General features: G+C 33.3%; 1 protein-coding gene across 4 annotated transcripts in view; it reads right to left on the reverse strand.

Annotated features, from left to right (window-relative positions):
* LOC109092064 (cadherin-22) overlaps positions 1-18,030 on the reverse strand; it is a 193,315-nt gene that overhangs the window by 77,234 nt on the left and 98,051 nt on the right. For all 4 annotated transcript variants that reach the window (XM_042726665.1, XM_042726668.1, XM_042726667.1 and 1 more), the window contains one exon: positions 6,507-6,801. In XM_042726665.1, the coding sequence (XP_042582599.1) occupies positions 6,507-6,801 (295 nt within the window). The remainder of the gene's footprint in view (positions 1-6,506; positions 6,802-18,030) is intronic.

The raw sequence follows: 18,030 nt of genomic DNA on the forward strand, positions 1-18,030 counted from the left end.
AACCTTCACTATTGTTTAATAAATAATACAATAAATAATATAAATAAATAATAAAATAATACATACAATCAAAAGATGAAAATAGTTGATAATAAACTATACTATATTATTGAATCCTGATAAATAATGATATCAATCAAATAACAGAAAAAAAATATGTAAAAAAACATCTAAAGAGTTAATAATAAACTATGCCATATTATTTAAGTGCTGAAATCTTAACTGTTTCTCACCTGTATGATTGACAAATATGTTTCTTCTGCATAATGTTATATGCAATTATTATAATTATATAATTCTATATTAATTATTACATTGGGTACTATTTTGTCTTAACATATGAAATCATTTATTTGTTTACGGTCATAAAACTGTAAAAGTGAGTGCAAACTTTTTAAATGAAAGTATACTAGAGATTAAAAAAAGGTACTAAGTGTAAAAGAATTAACTGATGGGATTAAAAACATGTTAAAGGGGTCAGTTTTTTTAATTGGCCACTGGACATTCTGCTAAATATTCTGTTAACGAATGAATGGCATAATTTTAATGTCGTGGTGATGTATTCCTTTAAGCAGACATCAAAAAGCAGAAGTTTATGACATCAAAAGCCAGCAGACTGCAGATGGATCGAGGCGCCGCTGATGCAGCCGCAGCAAATCTCAAAATCTAAGCACAGAGGAGGATTAGATATTAATCCCATTTTATTCAATTTAACACAGACTAAAAGCAGAATGATTTTCATTTAGAATATTTAAAGGCAATCTGTTTAAAATAGACCAGAACGCCCCATTTCTCCTCTCATCCTTTCTCAGAATGTGTCCGTTTGAATAAAGCGCTCGCAGCTATGAAATACCTCATATCTGGCATATCTTCTTCTGATGCCCTTCTTTACACAGACTCTGGTACTTTATTAAAAAGTTGTACCTTGCAGTGGGTGTCCATGTTTACAGCGGCCTTGATTCCAGATGTCATTTTTCCATTCACTTTCTCCATAGGGAAGTCCAATTCTATCCCAATCTAAACCTGAAACTGAACCAAAAACTGTTGTGCAATATAAACCTGCTGATCCACCTTCATAATGCACTGTATGATACCTCAATGTCATTTTATGCATTTAGATGTACTTTATTTAAAAGTTGTGCAATTAGAGTCCATGTTTTCTCCATTTCAAACCTTTAAACCTTGAACCGAACCAAACCAGCTCAGAGATGGACAACAACAATACAGACTCTGATTTAAACCAAATTCAGGACAAAAAGGGTAAAAAAAAAAAAAAAAAAAAAAAAAGCTGCAACTTAAAATAATAATACTACTAAAATCAACTACACTCACAATGCATTGCAAAATTCAAATAAATCAAATAAAAATGATGGTGCAAATTAAACCTTTTGACTTGAACTATTCACTTCATAATGCATTTTAGAATACCCTGCATTTTTTTAAATACATTTCATTAAAAAAATGTGACTTCAAATTGCTCGACTGCAAAATAAACCACCCCTCTCATGATGCACTGAAGAATTATTATCAAAAACTGCTGTGCAATATAAACCTACTGACTTGAAATATCTGCTTCATGATGCATTTTGGAATACCTTTATGTCTTTTTGTGCATTTGGATGCTGTGGCTCCTCAAGAGCTGATGAGCCGCGTCAGTCAACACAGATCAAATCAGTTCAAACCCAGTGACATAACCTTTCCATCAGCCATCAATCAAAGCTCTCCACCACAAGCATCCATCAAGCAGCACTTTTGTCACGTCATAGTACAACAAGACTGTATGCCACAAACACATGTACCTTCATGTCATTCAGGATAATTACAAAGCAGCACTGATGCAGAACTAAAGCCTGGATCCTTAAGTCACCCAAAAAGTCCAACATTGTTCTTCTGCCGCCTGCTCTGTTATTTCCTTCTGAAAATGCAAATCTCTTGTGAATACGATGGTGCCGCCAGCTTTGTGTGTCTATTATCTGACATTGGCAGAAACCGTATTGGTGAATCATTCAAAGGGGTTCTGAACATTCCCTCTAAATCTATGGTAAGACATCTGTTGCACAACACGAACAAGCATCATATTATTTTTGCATGCATCTAAAGAGGTCTGAAACTGTGGGCAACGCTTTGCCGAAGCGTAAATATTTAAAACGCTACTTTGGCTCTCACAACTGGAGGAAGGGAAGAGATGCATGTGTTTTAATTATTCACAGATAGCTTTACTCCAAACAAACAAGAGACAGACTGCAAAAAAAGACAGACATGAGATGCTTAAAAAACCTAAATATTAAGGAAAACATCTGTCTTTTAAAGATTTCTACTACACTGCATAGCACTTAAAAATCATGCCTAGTATCAATAGTGCTGTTTTATTAGACACCATGAATGAGTCTTATAAGCAATATGTGACCCTGGACCACAAAACCAGCCTTAAGTGTACATTTTTTGAAAATTGAGATTTATAGATCATCTGAAAGCTGAATAAATGAGCTTTCCATTGATGTATTTATTAGGATCTGATGATATTTGGCCGAGATATAACTATTTGAAAATCTGGAATCTGAGGGTGCAAAAAAAAATCTAAATATTGAGAAAATCACCTTTGTAAATTTCCAAATGAATTCTTAGCAATGCATATTATGAATCAAAAATTAAGTTTTGATATATTTACAGTAGGAAATTTACAAAATATCTTCATGGAACATGATCTTTACTTAATATCCTAATGATTTTTGTCATAAAAGAAAAATCAATAATTTTGACCTATACAATGTTTTTTTGGCTATTGCTACAAATATACCCCAGAGACTTAAGACTGGTTTTGTGCTCCAGAGTCACATATGGCCCTTTAATGCAGAAAATACAGCCACAGAATGCATATTTCATAAACTAATGTCTAATTTTCTGAAAAACAAACGAAAATAGTCAAAACAAGACTGTGATTAGCAGGCGGTGTTTTGTCCTTCTCTGCGGCTAATCTCGGTGTTAGCCAGCATCGAGCATCTATAGTGTGTGAATAATATGCAAGCAAATGCGACTTGGCTTCGACAGCGCGCTAAAGGCCATGAGTATCAGCAAAGCCACTGGAGAGAGAAAGAGAGGGAAAGAAAGAGAGGCAGAAAATGACAAAGGCGGTAAGTGAAAATGAATATGCCCGGGGCGCGTCCGTGATTACTTTTTTTATGATTATTGCTGAATTCTCTCTGGCGGAGTGGTAAGACTGCGCAGCTTATTAGATCAGTTGTTCACACATCTACAGGCCGAGTTTGCTGGAAAGCGACTGCGCGCAACATGTCGTTAAATTAGCTCTGTCTGCTGCGGGACAATTAGCTCCGTTACGTGTGGCCACCCATTAGCCGGTCACTTAAAGCTCTGTGGCTGGAAAATTACTGCAGCTCTTTATGTCAGATCAAGAGGACCAGTCCAGTTTAATATGAAGCGTGAGCCAGGCCTGGCTTCAGATCTGTGTGCTGTTAATGAACGTGTACACAACCAATTAAAAGTTTGCACACACCTGAAATGAGTTTTACAAGTGAGAACATTATGCCTACCGTATTTATACATTTACTGTTATATTTATTTAGCTATCACATGAATTCAATTATTTATTTATAATTATTTTCCCCTTACGTATTTAATTTCTAAAAATAGTAAATAAAGAATAAATAATCCAAAATAAATCCAAAATAAAAATGTATTTAAAAAAATTGCAAAAAAAAAATAAAAATAAAAAAATACAAAAATAAATAAATAATAATAATTCCAAATTTTACTAAATATTACTGCATATCAATGGAAGGGTTGTTTTAGTATCATTTACATATTATTACAATTTGTTTCATTAATATTTAGAATTTGCTTTTATTTTTATATTTTCTTTTTTAAATTTTAGTTACACTTTTTGTAATTTTTTTTGTGTGTTTTTGTTATTTTTATTGGTTATTTTATATGTTTGAAATAATGTAGATCATTTCTGGATTAAAAAGCATAAATAAATAAAAAAGAAATATTTAATATAATTAATGATGGAAATTTTTGAGAATAATTCAGATTTTCTGAAGGATCCTGACTGGAGGTAACAATGCTGAAAATTCAACACTGTATCACAAAAATCAATTTTTCTGAAGGATCCTGACTGGAGGTAACAATGCTGAAAATTCAACACTGTATCACAAAAATCAATTTCATTTAAAAAAATACTTTGGTGAGCTCAACAGACTTTTTGCACAAAACAAAAATATATTTTTTTTTTCCTGAATTCTATGTATATAGCAACATAATCTGATATTAACTGTAACCATTATTTTACTAACAAGATAACTACCCATTTATCCATTTTATATTGTTTGACATTACTGTAAAAGGTGTTATATACTCTATAGATTCTCTTATTATGCAGTAATTTTTTAAGCACCTAAATGGAAATATGCCGTTGAGTTTGTTTGGCCGAGTAACACTGACCTTCTTGCCGTGGCTCTAACAATAAAACCATTAATGCTCGTTCTGTCCAGGACCTCAGACATAAGCAGAAAACAAACAGGAACTGCTTGACTAAGCAGAGCCGTTATTTCATTACAGCCGCCGCTGTTCAATGTATAAAACATGAAGTCCACACTTCTTTAATGTGTAATTTGACTGAAAGGTGGAGAAGCCTACAGGGAGCGGAGGACTCGCTCATATTTCTCTCTCTCTCTTCTGTGTGTCAATAAGCAGCGAGTGGCTGCCGCCGATGTGCTGAGGAAGCAGGAATTAATTTCAATCAGGAAGTTCACAGCCGTGCAGCGCTGCAGTGATTACATTATTATAACCTGCATTTAAAAATCCTTTATATCCACAAACACGCACATAAGAGCTTCGGCTGAGGTGCACCTGATCCCAAACACACTGGAAATAATACTAAATACTGTGATGGGTCATCGTACAATGGCATCAGATGCAAACAATGCAGTACTTCTAAAAATACTATGGTACTCCCATGGTACTTTTTTGATAGGATACTCACATTGCAAAAGCAAGAATTGACTAAAATCTATTTTATGCATCTATTTTGAGCCTCTGAATAATGAAAATGTATTAATAAAAACAGGAGCAAAATGCACCATGTTTGTTGGACTTGCACCATATGATCGCTCAGCAAGCATCTGCTCAAATTGTTGTTTTGTCATGACAGTAATTGATCTGAAGGAGAGAACTACTCTCTTTTGGGCCTTGTGTAACAACGCTGAGCATGCTAAAAATGTACTTGCATTTTGAATTGTGCTCTGAACCAGAGTTATTACTACCGTTACCTGAAACTAAAACCATTAAATAATGATAAAAGTAAATAAAAAAAATAAAAAAATAAAATATAAATCTCATAGTTAATATAAAAATATAAATCATAACTTATTTAATTTCAGCTAGTTGCAAGGGCAACATTTCCATTTTTTTTTTTTTTTTTTTTTTTTTTTTTTTTTTTTTTTAGTTTCAGTACTACAACTAAAACTAAATATCTTAAAACTAAAACTTAATTTAAAAACTACACAGACAGACAAACAAACAAACAAATAATTTTGTTTCAGTACTACAACTAAAACTAAATATCTTTTATTTATTTATTTATTTATTTATTTATTTATTTATTTATTTATTTATTTATTTTCATTGTAATGCCATTCAATATTTAATATATTATTTACAAATCTTTGTATTTGTATTGTTTAATCATTTTTTTATTTAAATTTATATTTATTATAGATTTTAAATGTTATGATAATTATAAATTTTTATTTGCAAAAATACATCATTTTTCTAATAGTAAAACTAAACTACAAAACCCGTTTTTTTTTTTTTTTTTTTACTAAAATAAATAAATAAATACTATAAAAACTATAAAAATTACACCTAATTCAAAATATCACCAAAAACTATAATATTATATCAATGACAATCAATGACTATCAATGGTTAATTTTTAGTATAATTTAGATGCTGTAGTTTTTTGTTTTTATTTTTATTTTTTTTTTTTTTTTTTATTTTGTTTTTTTATGGGTTTAGTTGGTTAATTTTCTGTTGTGTATTTTTGTCTTTTTTTGTCATTGTTTTTTTTTTTTTTTTTACTGTCTTTATAGTTTTAACAATTTTTTTATTGCAGTATTAGTTATGTTACTACATCAAGATAAACTAAAAGAAAAGTAGAAACATTGCCTTGGAAAATAACTAAAATAATAAGTATTAGTTATGTTACTACATCAAGATAAAATAATTTTTTATTGGTTAAATTGGCTTTGGATTTTACTGATAGCCGTTCAAACATTTCTTATTGATAAATAATATTGAAAATTATTTTATTTCAAATAATTTATAATGTATTTTGTTTTATTTTTTATTTAAATATAATGTTTATGTTTAATTTTATTTAATTTTAATATGATTTGTAAATGATGTTTAATATTATACTGATCTGTTATTTAAGAATATAATTAATCCAGTTTGATTTCAGAAGCTTATAAACACAGCGTAACTCTTACCGATAGGAGAGAGCTCGGCCACACTCCCGATGTAGGGACCTTCTAGAAACTTGGGCTCGCTGTCGTTGATGTCCTGGACTTTGATGACGAACTCAGACTCGGGTTCCAGCGGCGCGTCGGTCTGGCGGTCTAGCGCCTGAGCTCGTAAGGTGTAGAAGGTCTTCTCCTCTCGGTCCAGTCGCTCGGTGGCGTGGATGTCGCCCGTGACCTCGTCTATGATGAAGACAGTCCCTGCTCCCTCTCCAGAGATAGTGTACTTTATAGAGCCGTCACCTTCATCGGAGTCTGAATGGATCTGTGGATTAAAGCAGAGGACAGGAATCCAGTCTGGATGTGCTGGATATAGTGGAGATGTTCAAGGAACCTGAAATATCTGAATAATATCTGAAACAGTGAACTGGCATTTAAATTGGAATGATGAGAAAACAATTACAATGCATAGAAATTAAACGCTCAGACAACAGAGGAATTTCATTAATCCAAAACAAGCTACAAAACATGAAAAAGTACATCATTTTTGACTAATGCCTGTTTACTTCTGATGTAACATAAAGCTATCAAAACCATGTTGCAACACAAAAAGTCCATCACATTGGTGTAAGGCAACTTTGTAACTTTAAAATAAATCCATAAAAAAAAAAATAATAATAAATAAAATATATATATATATATATATATATATATATATATATATATATTATATATATATATATATACAGTAATAATAAATACAGTATATATATAATTAAAAAAATATATATTATTTATTTATTAATTTACTTACATTAAAAAAATTAGAAAATGTCTGGAAAAGTGAGATTTTGCTTTTATTTATAACATTAATTATTATCAATCATAATAATAATAACTGTGTAGTAAAAAAATAATAATAATTCTATAAAAATATTGAGGTAATTTCTAGAGAAGTGTTTACCAACATAAAACTATAGATCATTTATTAAATATAATCTTTATTTATTTTTATTATTATTATTTTTTTTTTATTGGCACAGTATAATACAATATTGCTTATTAATAAATAATATTTCTAGAAATATTCCAAATTTACTACACTACAAACTACTCCTGTTTGTGAAATCAAATTCAATTCTAATTTGGGAATTGTGAACTGTGTAACTGTGAGAATGTAAAGCAACACAAAACTTGATGTTCACAAACATACATTTTGCATAGAGTTTGAACTAAAATTAAAAATGCATTTACTAAGCAAATGAGTGAATGGTTAGAGTACACAGCACAGTTCAGTAATATGGCGAGTTGCCATGATACAAGGCACAATTCCCAGTTTTCCATCCTCTCTTTCCACACTGACAGCTCCTCTGGGTCTGCACAAGCCTCTTGGCATCGCTTTGACTCATTACTATGGCAACCGATGTACGGTACACATAGCGGATATTGACTACAAGGCCTGAACAAATGCATTTCATCTGCTACAAAACAATCTGCAGACAGCCAGTCCTAAAAATGCCTCAAATGTCAAAAAGAAACACCCTTATTTACTCCCTAATGCATGCTCCTGATCTTATTGTGAAAGATTCATTCAGTGATTCACTCCATTCAGAACTGAATGACATTCCATTCCAATTAAATAACTGCACTGGAATTGAATTTGAGTTGAGGTAGGAAACAGAATATAGAATTGCAATTCGAATTTTAATTATAATGCAATAATTGTAAATTTAAATCTAACAAATAGCATAAAAATTTATACATTTATTTATGTATTTATTTAATGTTAATTATTTTGTGTGTCTGTCTATATATGGAATAAAAATATTTGACATACTATTACTTTTGTAATTATTTTAATTTAATTATTATTTTAACCAAAAGTAATTAATTAAAATAAATTATGTTTATAAATAAAATGGTATTATTTTATATTTTGAATAATTTAGTGACTTTTTAATATGATTTTTATTTTTATTTTAAATATAATTATTTTTAAATAATACTTTAATATTAATATTATTTCACATTAATTTAATATTTAAAAAATAGTATATATATATATATAGAGAGAGAGAGAGAGAGAGAGAGAGAGAGAGAGAGAGTATAAAATATAGTAACTAAAAACCAAATTTTTTAACTCAAAAAAAAAAAAAAAAATTGTAGAAAACCTTCAAATTCAAAGGGTTTATAGGCCTTGCAGACAGACTAATTCCTGATGCATAGATCTAAGTCCTGCCTCCTATTTGTTTTCCCATTAAACATCCTATTTCACACTGAAACACATCACATTACATTGGGTTAAATGGGTTTAAATATTCTGGTGTCTGGATAACTGCTAATTCTGTTGTTCAGTTTATGGTCTAAAGTTTTTCTGGGGTTTCTGGAGTGTTTAAGTGTATTTCACCCAAGCAATCGCTTTTGGTGGACTATAACAATACTTTCCATTCATCTATGGATCAGTAATAAAGCCGTCAGTTCAGAGCTTTAGGGAGGTGGTGCTCTGGAAACACAGCCTGCCGGAGGCTCATTATAGACAAACAGACGTGTTTCTAAAGTCCAGCCTGCAAGAGAACTTTGGATGCATTCTGGGGTCCAACAAACAAAAAAAAGAAACAAATCTTAAAAAAAAAAAAAAAGGACTTTCAAACTAAACCTCAGCATAGAGATTTTTTAAACACACCAAGATGGTCTATCTAGATGGTTTTAGAGGGGTATTGGGCACTTGCCAGTTGGTAATTTTCGCAAATCCAGACCCAACCAGCAAAAACCCAATAGTTAGTAGTTTCAATAGTTAGAATAAGGAGCTCAACTTTACTAAAACTGAGCAAACATATGCAATTTGGTGCAGATGTTGATATTTTTTATGGACAAAAAGTAAAATGAAATCATGATTGTGATTGTAATTGTAACGTAAAACAAATCTCAAGAAATGTCCCACTAAACCTGTAAGACGCTCTTTCTAGATGATTTTAGAGTGGGCACGTGCCATTTGGTAAACCCTGCAAATCTAGATCAAATAATCAGAAAATTGTCTTTAAATCTGGTTTTAGCATTTGTTTTTTTTTTGTTTGTTTGTTTTTTATTATTATTATTAGCAGGGAGATGTTGATGCTGAAACAATTCAATGCAATACAATGATAATTGAGAGACAAACAAATAAATGTTCTTCAGAAGCCTGATGATCATATTTTATTCTTATGTTTACTTTATAAAAATCAGTAAAGATTTCACAGCAAAAAGACAAAACAAAGAAACAAATCTCAAGAAAATATATCTACAAACCCGATTTCAAAAAAGTTGGGACACTGTACAAATTGTGAATTAAAACAGAATGCAATAATGTGGAAGTTTCAAATTTCAATATTTTATTCAGAATACAACATAGATGACATATCAAATGTTTAAACTGAGAAAAATGTTTAATTTTAAGGGAAAAATAAGTTGATTTTAAATTTCATGGCGTCAACACATCTCAAAAAAAGTTGGGACAAGGCCATGTTTACCACTGTGTGGCATCCCCTCTTCTTTTTATAACAGTCTGCAAACGTCTGGGGACTGAGGAGACAAGTTGCTCAAGTTTAGGATTAGGAATGTTGTCCCATTCTTGTCTAATACAGGCTTCTAGTTGCTAAACTGTCTTAGGTGTTCTTTATCGCATCTTCCTCTTTATGATGCACCAAAATGTTTTCTATGGGAGAAAGATCTGGACTGCAGGCTGGCCATTTCAGTACCGGGATCCTTCTTCTACACAGCCATGATGTTGTAATTGATGCAGTATGTGGTCTGGCATTGTTATGTTGGAAAATGCAAGGTCTTCCCTGAAAGAGACGACGTCTGGGTGGGAGCATATGTTGTTCTAGAACTTGGATATACCTTTCAGCATTGATGGTGCCTTTCCAGATGTGTAAGCTGCCCATGCCACACGCACTCATGCAACCCCATACCATCAGAGATGCAGGCTTCTGAACTGAGCGCTGATAACAACTTGGGTTGTCCTTGTCCTCTTTAGTCCGGATGACCTGGCGTCCCAGTTTTCCAAAAAAGAACTACAAATTTTGATTTGTCTGACCACAGAACAGTTTTCCACTTTGCCACAGTCCATTTAAATGAGCCTTGGCCCAGAGAAAACGCCTGCGCTTCTGTATCATGTTTAGATATGGCTTCTTTTTTGACCTATAGAGTTTTAGCCTGCAACGGTGAATGGCACGGTGGATTGTGTTCACGGACAATGTTTTCTGGGAGTATTCCTGAGCCCATGTTGTGATTTCCATTACAGTAGCATTCCTGTATGTGATGCAGTGCCGTCTAAGGGCCCGAAGATCACGGGCATCCAGTATGGTTTTCCAGCCTTGACCCTTACACACAGAGATTGTTCCAGATTCTCTGAATCTTCGGGTGATATTATGCACTGTAGATGATGATAACAATTTTTCTCTGAGAAACTCCTTTCTGATATTGCTCCACTATTTTTCGCTGCAGCATTGGGGGAATTGGTGATCCTCTGCCCATCTTGACTTCTGAGAGACACTGTCACTCTGAGAGGCTCTTTTTATACACAATCATGTTGCCAATTGACCTAATACGTTGCAAATTGGTCCTCCAGCTGTTCCTTATATGTACATTTAACTTCTCCAGCCTCTTATTGCTACCTGTCCCAACTTTTTTGGAATGTGTAGATCTCATGAAATCCAAAATGAGCCGATATTTGGCATGACATTTCAAAATGTCTCACTTTCAACATTTGATATGTTATCTATATTCTATTGTGGATAAAATATAAGTTTATGAGATTTGTAAATTATTCCATTCCTTTTTTACTCACAACTTTTTTGGAATTGGGTTTGTACATTTCATAGGATTTCTGATGAAGATGGTCTGTCTAAAATAGATGCTGTTTAGTTTTGAGACCTTGGCAGCTTTTAAACCCTGCAAATTTACAACCAATCAGCAAAAAATGGTCTTTAATTCTGGTTAGAGACGTTTTTTTTTTTTTTTTTTTTTTTTTTTTTTATCAGCAGGGAGATGAAACATATAATGGAAATACATGTTCATCAAAAGCCTGATGATCAAATTTGATACAGACGCATAAGAAGCAAACATCAGTTGATTGAGTCCAGTAAGTGTTCTTACTAAAGTTATTCTTAACATTTATTTGATGATAAAAAAATAAATAAAATAAAAAATCAATTTTTTTGTTGATAAAGAAATAAATAAAGTAAAAAATCCTCAAGAAATCATCTCTACATTTCATAGGATTTCCTACTAAAAGTCCAATCCGAGTAGTTTTGAGACCTTAGCAGCTCTTAAACCCTGCAAATCCAGATCCAACCAGCAAAAAAATAGGTCTTTAATTCCGGTTTGAGCTGTTTTTTCGGCAGGGAGATGTTGATGCTGAAAGGCTGATGTGGGCTATTGAAATGCAGAGGTATCTGCAGCGCTGCAGTGTTGTAATGCTCCGTCGACTGTATCATTTTGACTTTCTTTAGCTTCAGTCTGTGCCTGTTCCACATTATAATGTCTTCTAAACAGCAGTGGACAGAGCGAAATCACCCTCTCCATCATCGACGTGTTAAATATTTTATAAACTCTTAATTAAATAGCGCCTTCTATCACCCCCGTGGGGATTTTCATTAGGTATTTGTCGTAAAACATGGGAATAACGCAAGCCTGCCTACAGTATTGCATTTTTTTTTCCGCCCTCTTTCCTCATTTCAAATCTTCCCTCAGTCGAATAAAACATGCGCTTGGAAATATCCTCTTTTTCGGTGTATCAATATTTCAACAGTAATAAAAAAAAAACTCTCTAAGAGGAAGACAAAGAAAGCTGGGCAATATCTGTAGAGCTGGAGGATAAGAAATCCTCCTCCCTGTCTGCACACAGCGAGTGTTTGATCGGAGAACAGAAACACGACGCGCTCCTGGAGTCTTTTGTGCACATTACCGCATACGGAGATCATATGATCAACATCACATCTGCTGCCTCAATTAGGAATGTAACAAATAATAATCAGATCTGCTGACTCTTCTGGATTTGCTCTGACTCTGCTGTTTTCCCTAATGAAATGAAAACAGAATAAACACGCCACAGCAAAACCGAGATGCATCTTTTACCTGACAAGTGCCGTTATTGAACTTGAGAGGTCAAAAGGTCATGCATAGCCTTATCTGCTCTAGCTGCATTGCTTGCTAATTGCTTTCGTCTTTAAAACTCTGCTGCCATTCGCAATATTTAATTATTCAGACTTCATTTACTCCCTAACAAGAGGCTTAAACCAAATAATATCACTTTGCAGCCCTCAAGCCGGCTTCATTTCGCTACACAGTTTCACCTGAGGCTAAAACACTACTGCTTCTTTGCTGCCTGCTGTCTACATAGGCACCGTCAAACCAAGATAAGTGAGTGATTTGGAACACTACATAGTGGGGCTATAAAACCAAGTTAAGTTTTTTTGATTCATTCGTTCATTCAATTAATTCCAGCAGAGTTTGTGATTAGATTGTTGATAAACTAATGGTATGATTAGAATACATAAAAATGCACATGCAATTATGCATATTAAACCAGGAACAGGATATACATATATATTTTGAAATGGAACATTTTATCAAACATTTAGACATAATATAAAAGAAAATTTGATGCATACATATTGTCGATGAGTATCATGTTTGATGCATCAGGCTTTTATGGCTCATATAGCTTGATAATGTGAGAAATTAAAAAAGCTCCTCAAAAGATCCTGATGATCAGATTTGAGACTAAAACATGATTGATGGAGAATCAAGTAAAGCTGAGCTGCTTCAGTCCAGTAAGAGTTCATCTGGAGATATTACTGCAGTTATTCTGACCTTTAATTGATCAAAATTTGAAAGCAGAAAGACACATGAAGCAGCAGCTGAAGCTGGATGTTTCTACAATTACACTAAAAGAGCTTTAACTGATTAAAAAAAAAACTCTAAACTATCAGGCAAAGGAGTAGAATGAGTGCGACAGGTTTAACAGCAAAGTTTTGATCATGTTTATCATTTACAGAAATATTTAACCAAGAAAGACTGCCATGGACAAACAGTTGGAGCCTGAGTTGGTATTTAACGGTGTAGTGACGGAGCAGTGGTTGACCTGCCACCTCTCAGGTCACACGCTAACAAAGCAAACCTGTTAGCTGCTAGTCACAGTGAAGGAGCTAGCCGACACTCCCAATATCTCACCTCTGATGAGCGCCGAGGCAGGAACAGCTCCTGCACACGGACTGTGACACCAGCGAATAAACCAGACACGCGGGTCAGAAAGTCCCACTACGACTAATGCATTGCAGGCTGCACATATATTTTATTCCTCATAATTATTTCAAACATACAGTAAGTTCAAAAGTTTGGGGTCAGGAAGATGTTTTAATGTTACCAGAAACATCCAAAGCTTACCAAAGCTGCATTAAGAAAAAAAAAAAAAATACAGTGATATTGTGAAATATTATTACAACTTAAAATGTGTTTTCTATGTAAATATTTTGTATAATGTCATTTATTTCTGTGATCAAAGCTGAATTTTCAGCATCATTACTCCAGTCTTCAGCGTCACATGATCTTCAGAAATCATTCTAATATGATGATTTGCTGCACAAGAAACATTTCTGATTATTAGCGATGATAAAAACTGTTGTGCTGCACAATATTTTTGTGGAAACGGTGATACGTTTTATTGTTCAGGATTCACAGGTGAATAGTAGGTTCATAAGAACAGTATTTATTTGAAATAAAAAAAGTAACATTATAAATGTCTTTATTATCCATTGTGATCAATTTAATGCAACCTTGCTCAATAAAAGCACTAATTTCTTAATGAAAAAATAAATAATAAAAATCTTACTGATCACCAACATTATGAACTTTATGTCAAAGTCTTGCACAAAAGAAGTGCACTATGAAATATGGCATCTCTGTCCATTAATCACTGACAACTTCCGGTGTGGCTTTTGATGAATAAAATTTTTATGAGCCTGATGATTTAACACTTTTCATTGCAGCTTGAACCGCAGACAAAACCGTGTGACATTCTCAACAGAGACTTCAGCGTAGATATCTGCACATCGGGTCACGACGGCCAAACCTCATCAGCAAACACAAGCCTTTAGTTTACTGAAATTCATTAGCTACAAAACACTCTCTCTCAAGCGAAAGATCAAAACATTAATAATGGATTCATAAAGCTTCGTCTCTCAATCAACATGCAGATTCGACAAACACCCCTGACATTTAAACTATTGCGATTCATAGATAAAGAAATTTTGCATGAACATCCCGATACATTTTTAACCAGGAGTTTTGGCCTGTCAGATGCTTATGAGGCAGAGAGGGTATGAAACTAAGAATTATTTATCAATTATTCAACTGAGTGAAATGCAAACTGTGAAGATGAAACACTTAAAGTAGGACGCAACTTTAACCTGATACTCAAATTCAATAAGCAGTGTGTGGATCAATGTTGTACTTTAAAAGGGGGAGAAACATGGTTATTATTACGAAACAAAACAAAATATACTACTAATAAATACAAAATATTTAGTATTAATAATAATAATTAATTATTAACTATTAATTATTAATATAAATATTAATTATTATTGATATTTTATTAGCTAAACAAATGCAAAGCTTCCACCAAGAACAAAAATAGTTCAAGCAAGAGTACAGCGCTGACTGCTGTTACCCGGATGAGCCTGTGTTATTAGCTTTTACCGGTTGTTATCCAGGGATAACATACCTCGGAATGTCGCGACTGACCAATCAGAATCAAGTATTCCACAGAGCCATGTAATAAATAAAAGTTTATTAAAATCTGGCTTTAAACAATTACTGTATGCTTAACATTTTTTTTTTTTTTTTTTTTTTTAGATACGAATTTAATTGTTCTTGATAGTTTTAATGATTGTTGGATGTATGCAGGAAATTATTTGAACACGTTCAGACATCTTTGGCATGAGCCTTATGAACGCCGCCGTCTGTTCAGCGTCTCGGCTCTACACGTTCAAATCCTATCAATCAGTGTTCTGCGCTCGTCTGAAGGAGGAGGCTGGCAGACTTTCAAAGCGCAGTGGAAATCTTTCCACTTTGCTGCGCTGCCCATATGGCGGGATGTTCTTGTCGGTGTTCGGCATGTAAAAAAACTCTCTTTCCACTGTTCATTTTTGCTGCCCTGCTGCCTTTCCTTGCAAAGAGACTTATTTATCGACTCGAGGTTTACATACGTCTGGACTTCAAGGCTCAGAGTTAGAGGGGGGAAAATGGTGCAGTGGCCTTTTCGCCACTTTCACTCTCTCTTAGAGCTCTTTGCAGAAAAGGGACTGATGCGTAGAATTAACCTTCAGGATGTCCGTGTTTCTCCGACAAGCCTTTTGAGTCGATGCGGTCTGAAAGTCTAATGTAAATAGCAGAAGGTCACCAGAGGCTTTTGTGAATACAAGTGCACTATTCCTTGGTGACAAAAACACAAGACATCTGGTGAAGAAAGACTGGTGTCATAATGAAGCATTGTTGGGCTTAGAGTTAATGGCTGCAATTAAAGCTATTAAATTAAAAGAACGAACGAGATATCAAAGCCACTCCAGCAGGTTTAGTCTGATTAAAGAGAAAGAAAGAAGGAAAAATGTCTCTATTCATCTCACAGTTCACTTCAGCAGGACTCATTATTAGTTCAAAGTTCAAACTTTTTGACGATTCTCAACACGAAATGTTATTCAGAACCCATTTTTCTTTCAAGTGCTTTTTTTGTGTTTGATTTGCCAGATTTCATGGGGGAAAAATGTGAATAGGTCTATAGAAATGCTCTGCTTTGTTTCAAAAGTTGTTTTGTGGCATAAAATCTGCACAGTGCATTGAATCTTATTAGATTGGAAACTCGACACATATTATGGCCAAGCTGTGTAATACAGACACATAAAATCACTTGTATAATAACGCAAGAGTAAGTAAAATTCATATTACAAATGTATTTAAGAGAGCTGCCGATGCAGGGGCCAAACGTTTAGAAAAATGATATTTCATTAGCAGATTAATCACAGGAGAGTGTGGGAGCGAGGAAAGAGAAAGAAAGGGATTGTTTTAAATGACCGTCATTGGTAAAAGGCAATGGTCATATTTAATTCTATATCACCCTAATTAAAGTCTGTGATACGGTGAGCAATAGACTCACAACACCAGCAGCCCTATTAATAGTCTGGGCTCACGGCCCGACTGACTTCACAGGGAGCAGTTACTCTGGCTAATTTTATTAATAAAATCATCTCTCTCCAGAATACCCCTTCCATTTCCCACATCATCCTTTATGGCTCTCATTTAGACATCAGCTCCTCTTTTTCTGGCACACACGCAATCTCTTAATGAATTACTGCATGAGTCGCTTATATCTCTGCAGCACACTACTACTACAGCTAAAACAATTACTATATAGCTACACACACACACACACATTAAAAACAAAGAAATATCAAGATACTATTGATTCAAAACTAAATTAATATAAGAGTGGTATTTAATCTGCAATATAATAAAAACTACACTATTCACCAATCCATTTTTAATTAAGCATCTTAATGTATGAAAATGCTACAAAGAGAATGGCATGAACGTTTCTATTTGATGAATTTGCAAAGGGAAAATTGATTCATTGCAATGGACTCTCAGTTTTTGCTATTCAAGTTTAAATCTTGACGCTCTCCAGGGATTACAAAACTAATAATGACATTAAAAATGACATTAAAATTACTGCAACTTTCGGTATAAATGTTAAGTACTGCAAATAACTGCAAGTGGTTCAAAAACGAGACATCCCATTTTGGTGTCCATAACGAATTAAATGTACAAAAGCACATTGTAAAAACATAGAAAGCATTATAAATACAAGTGTCTACTTCAATTATTCAAATAATAATGAAAAATAAAATGGGTGAAATAATTTTCCACTGTCATTTAGCATGAAATAATTTAGCAATCATACTTATTCTAATAAGTATTAAATGTTAGTCATCTTTTTTTTTTTTTTTCGTAAGACTAGTCATAACTTTTTAAAATCAGTTTCATAAACAAAAGATTGGTCTAACTTGAAGGCAAAATGTAAGACTGATTACCACTGAGTTGCTAGATGGGCAAACTAGTTCTTAAGATACAGTTTTAATACGTTGAGTGCGTATTATGCAACTGGCTCTTGTGCTTATTAAAATATGTAAAAGAAAATGTGATCATATTGTTTAAAATTGTGACAAATGGATAAAGTGGGGTGATCCTTAAATACGGTCTATTAATGTAATCTAGTTATTCTTGTTTGAAATATAAGAAGATTTTTTGTTATATAAACTACACTGAATGACATTTTAGTGGGTGTCTTTTGTAAATGATGGTAAAAATGATTGATAGTCATTCTTTTTTGCGTAGAAAAAAAAGGACACATTTTAATGTATGGAAGAAAAAACAAAATTACTGTACTGTATACTTAACTTCCATTTTTTGTCTTAGACCCAAATATATTGTGATACTGCCCAGCCGCACACAACTTATA

The sequence above is a fragment of the Cyprinus carpio genome, chromosome B6 (genome assembly GCF_018340385.1).
Source record: "Cyprinus carpio isolate SPL01 chromosome B6, ASM1834038v1, whole genome shotgun sequence".
Classification (NCBI taxonomy): Eukaryota; Metazoa; Chordata; class Actinopteri; order Cypriniformes; family Cyprinidae; genus Cyprinus; species Cyprinus carpio.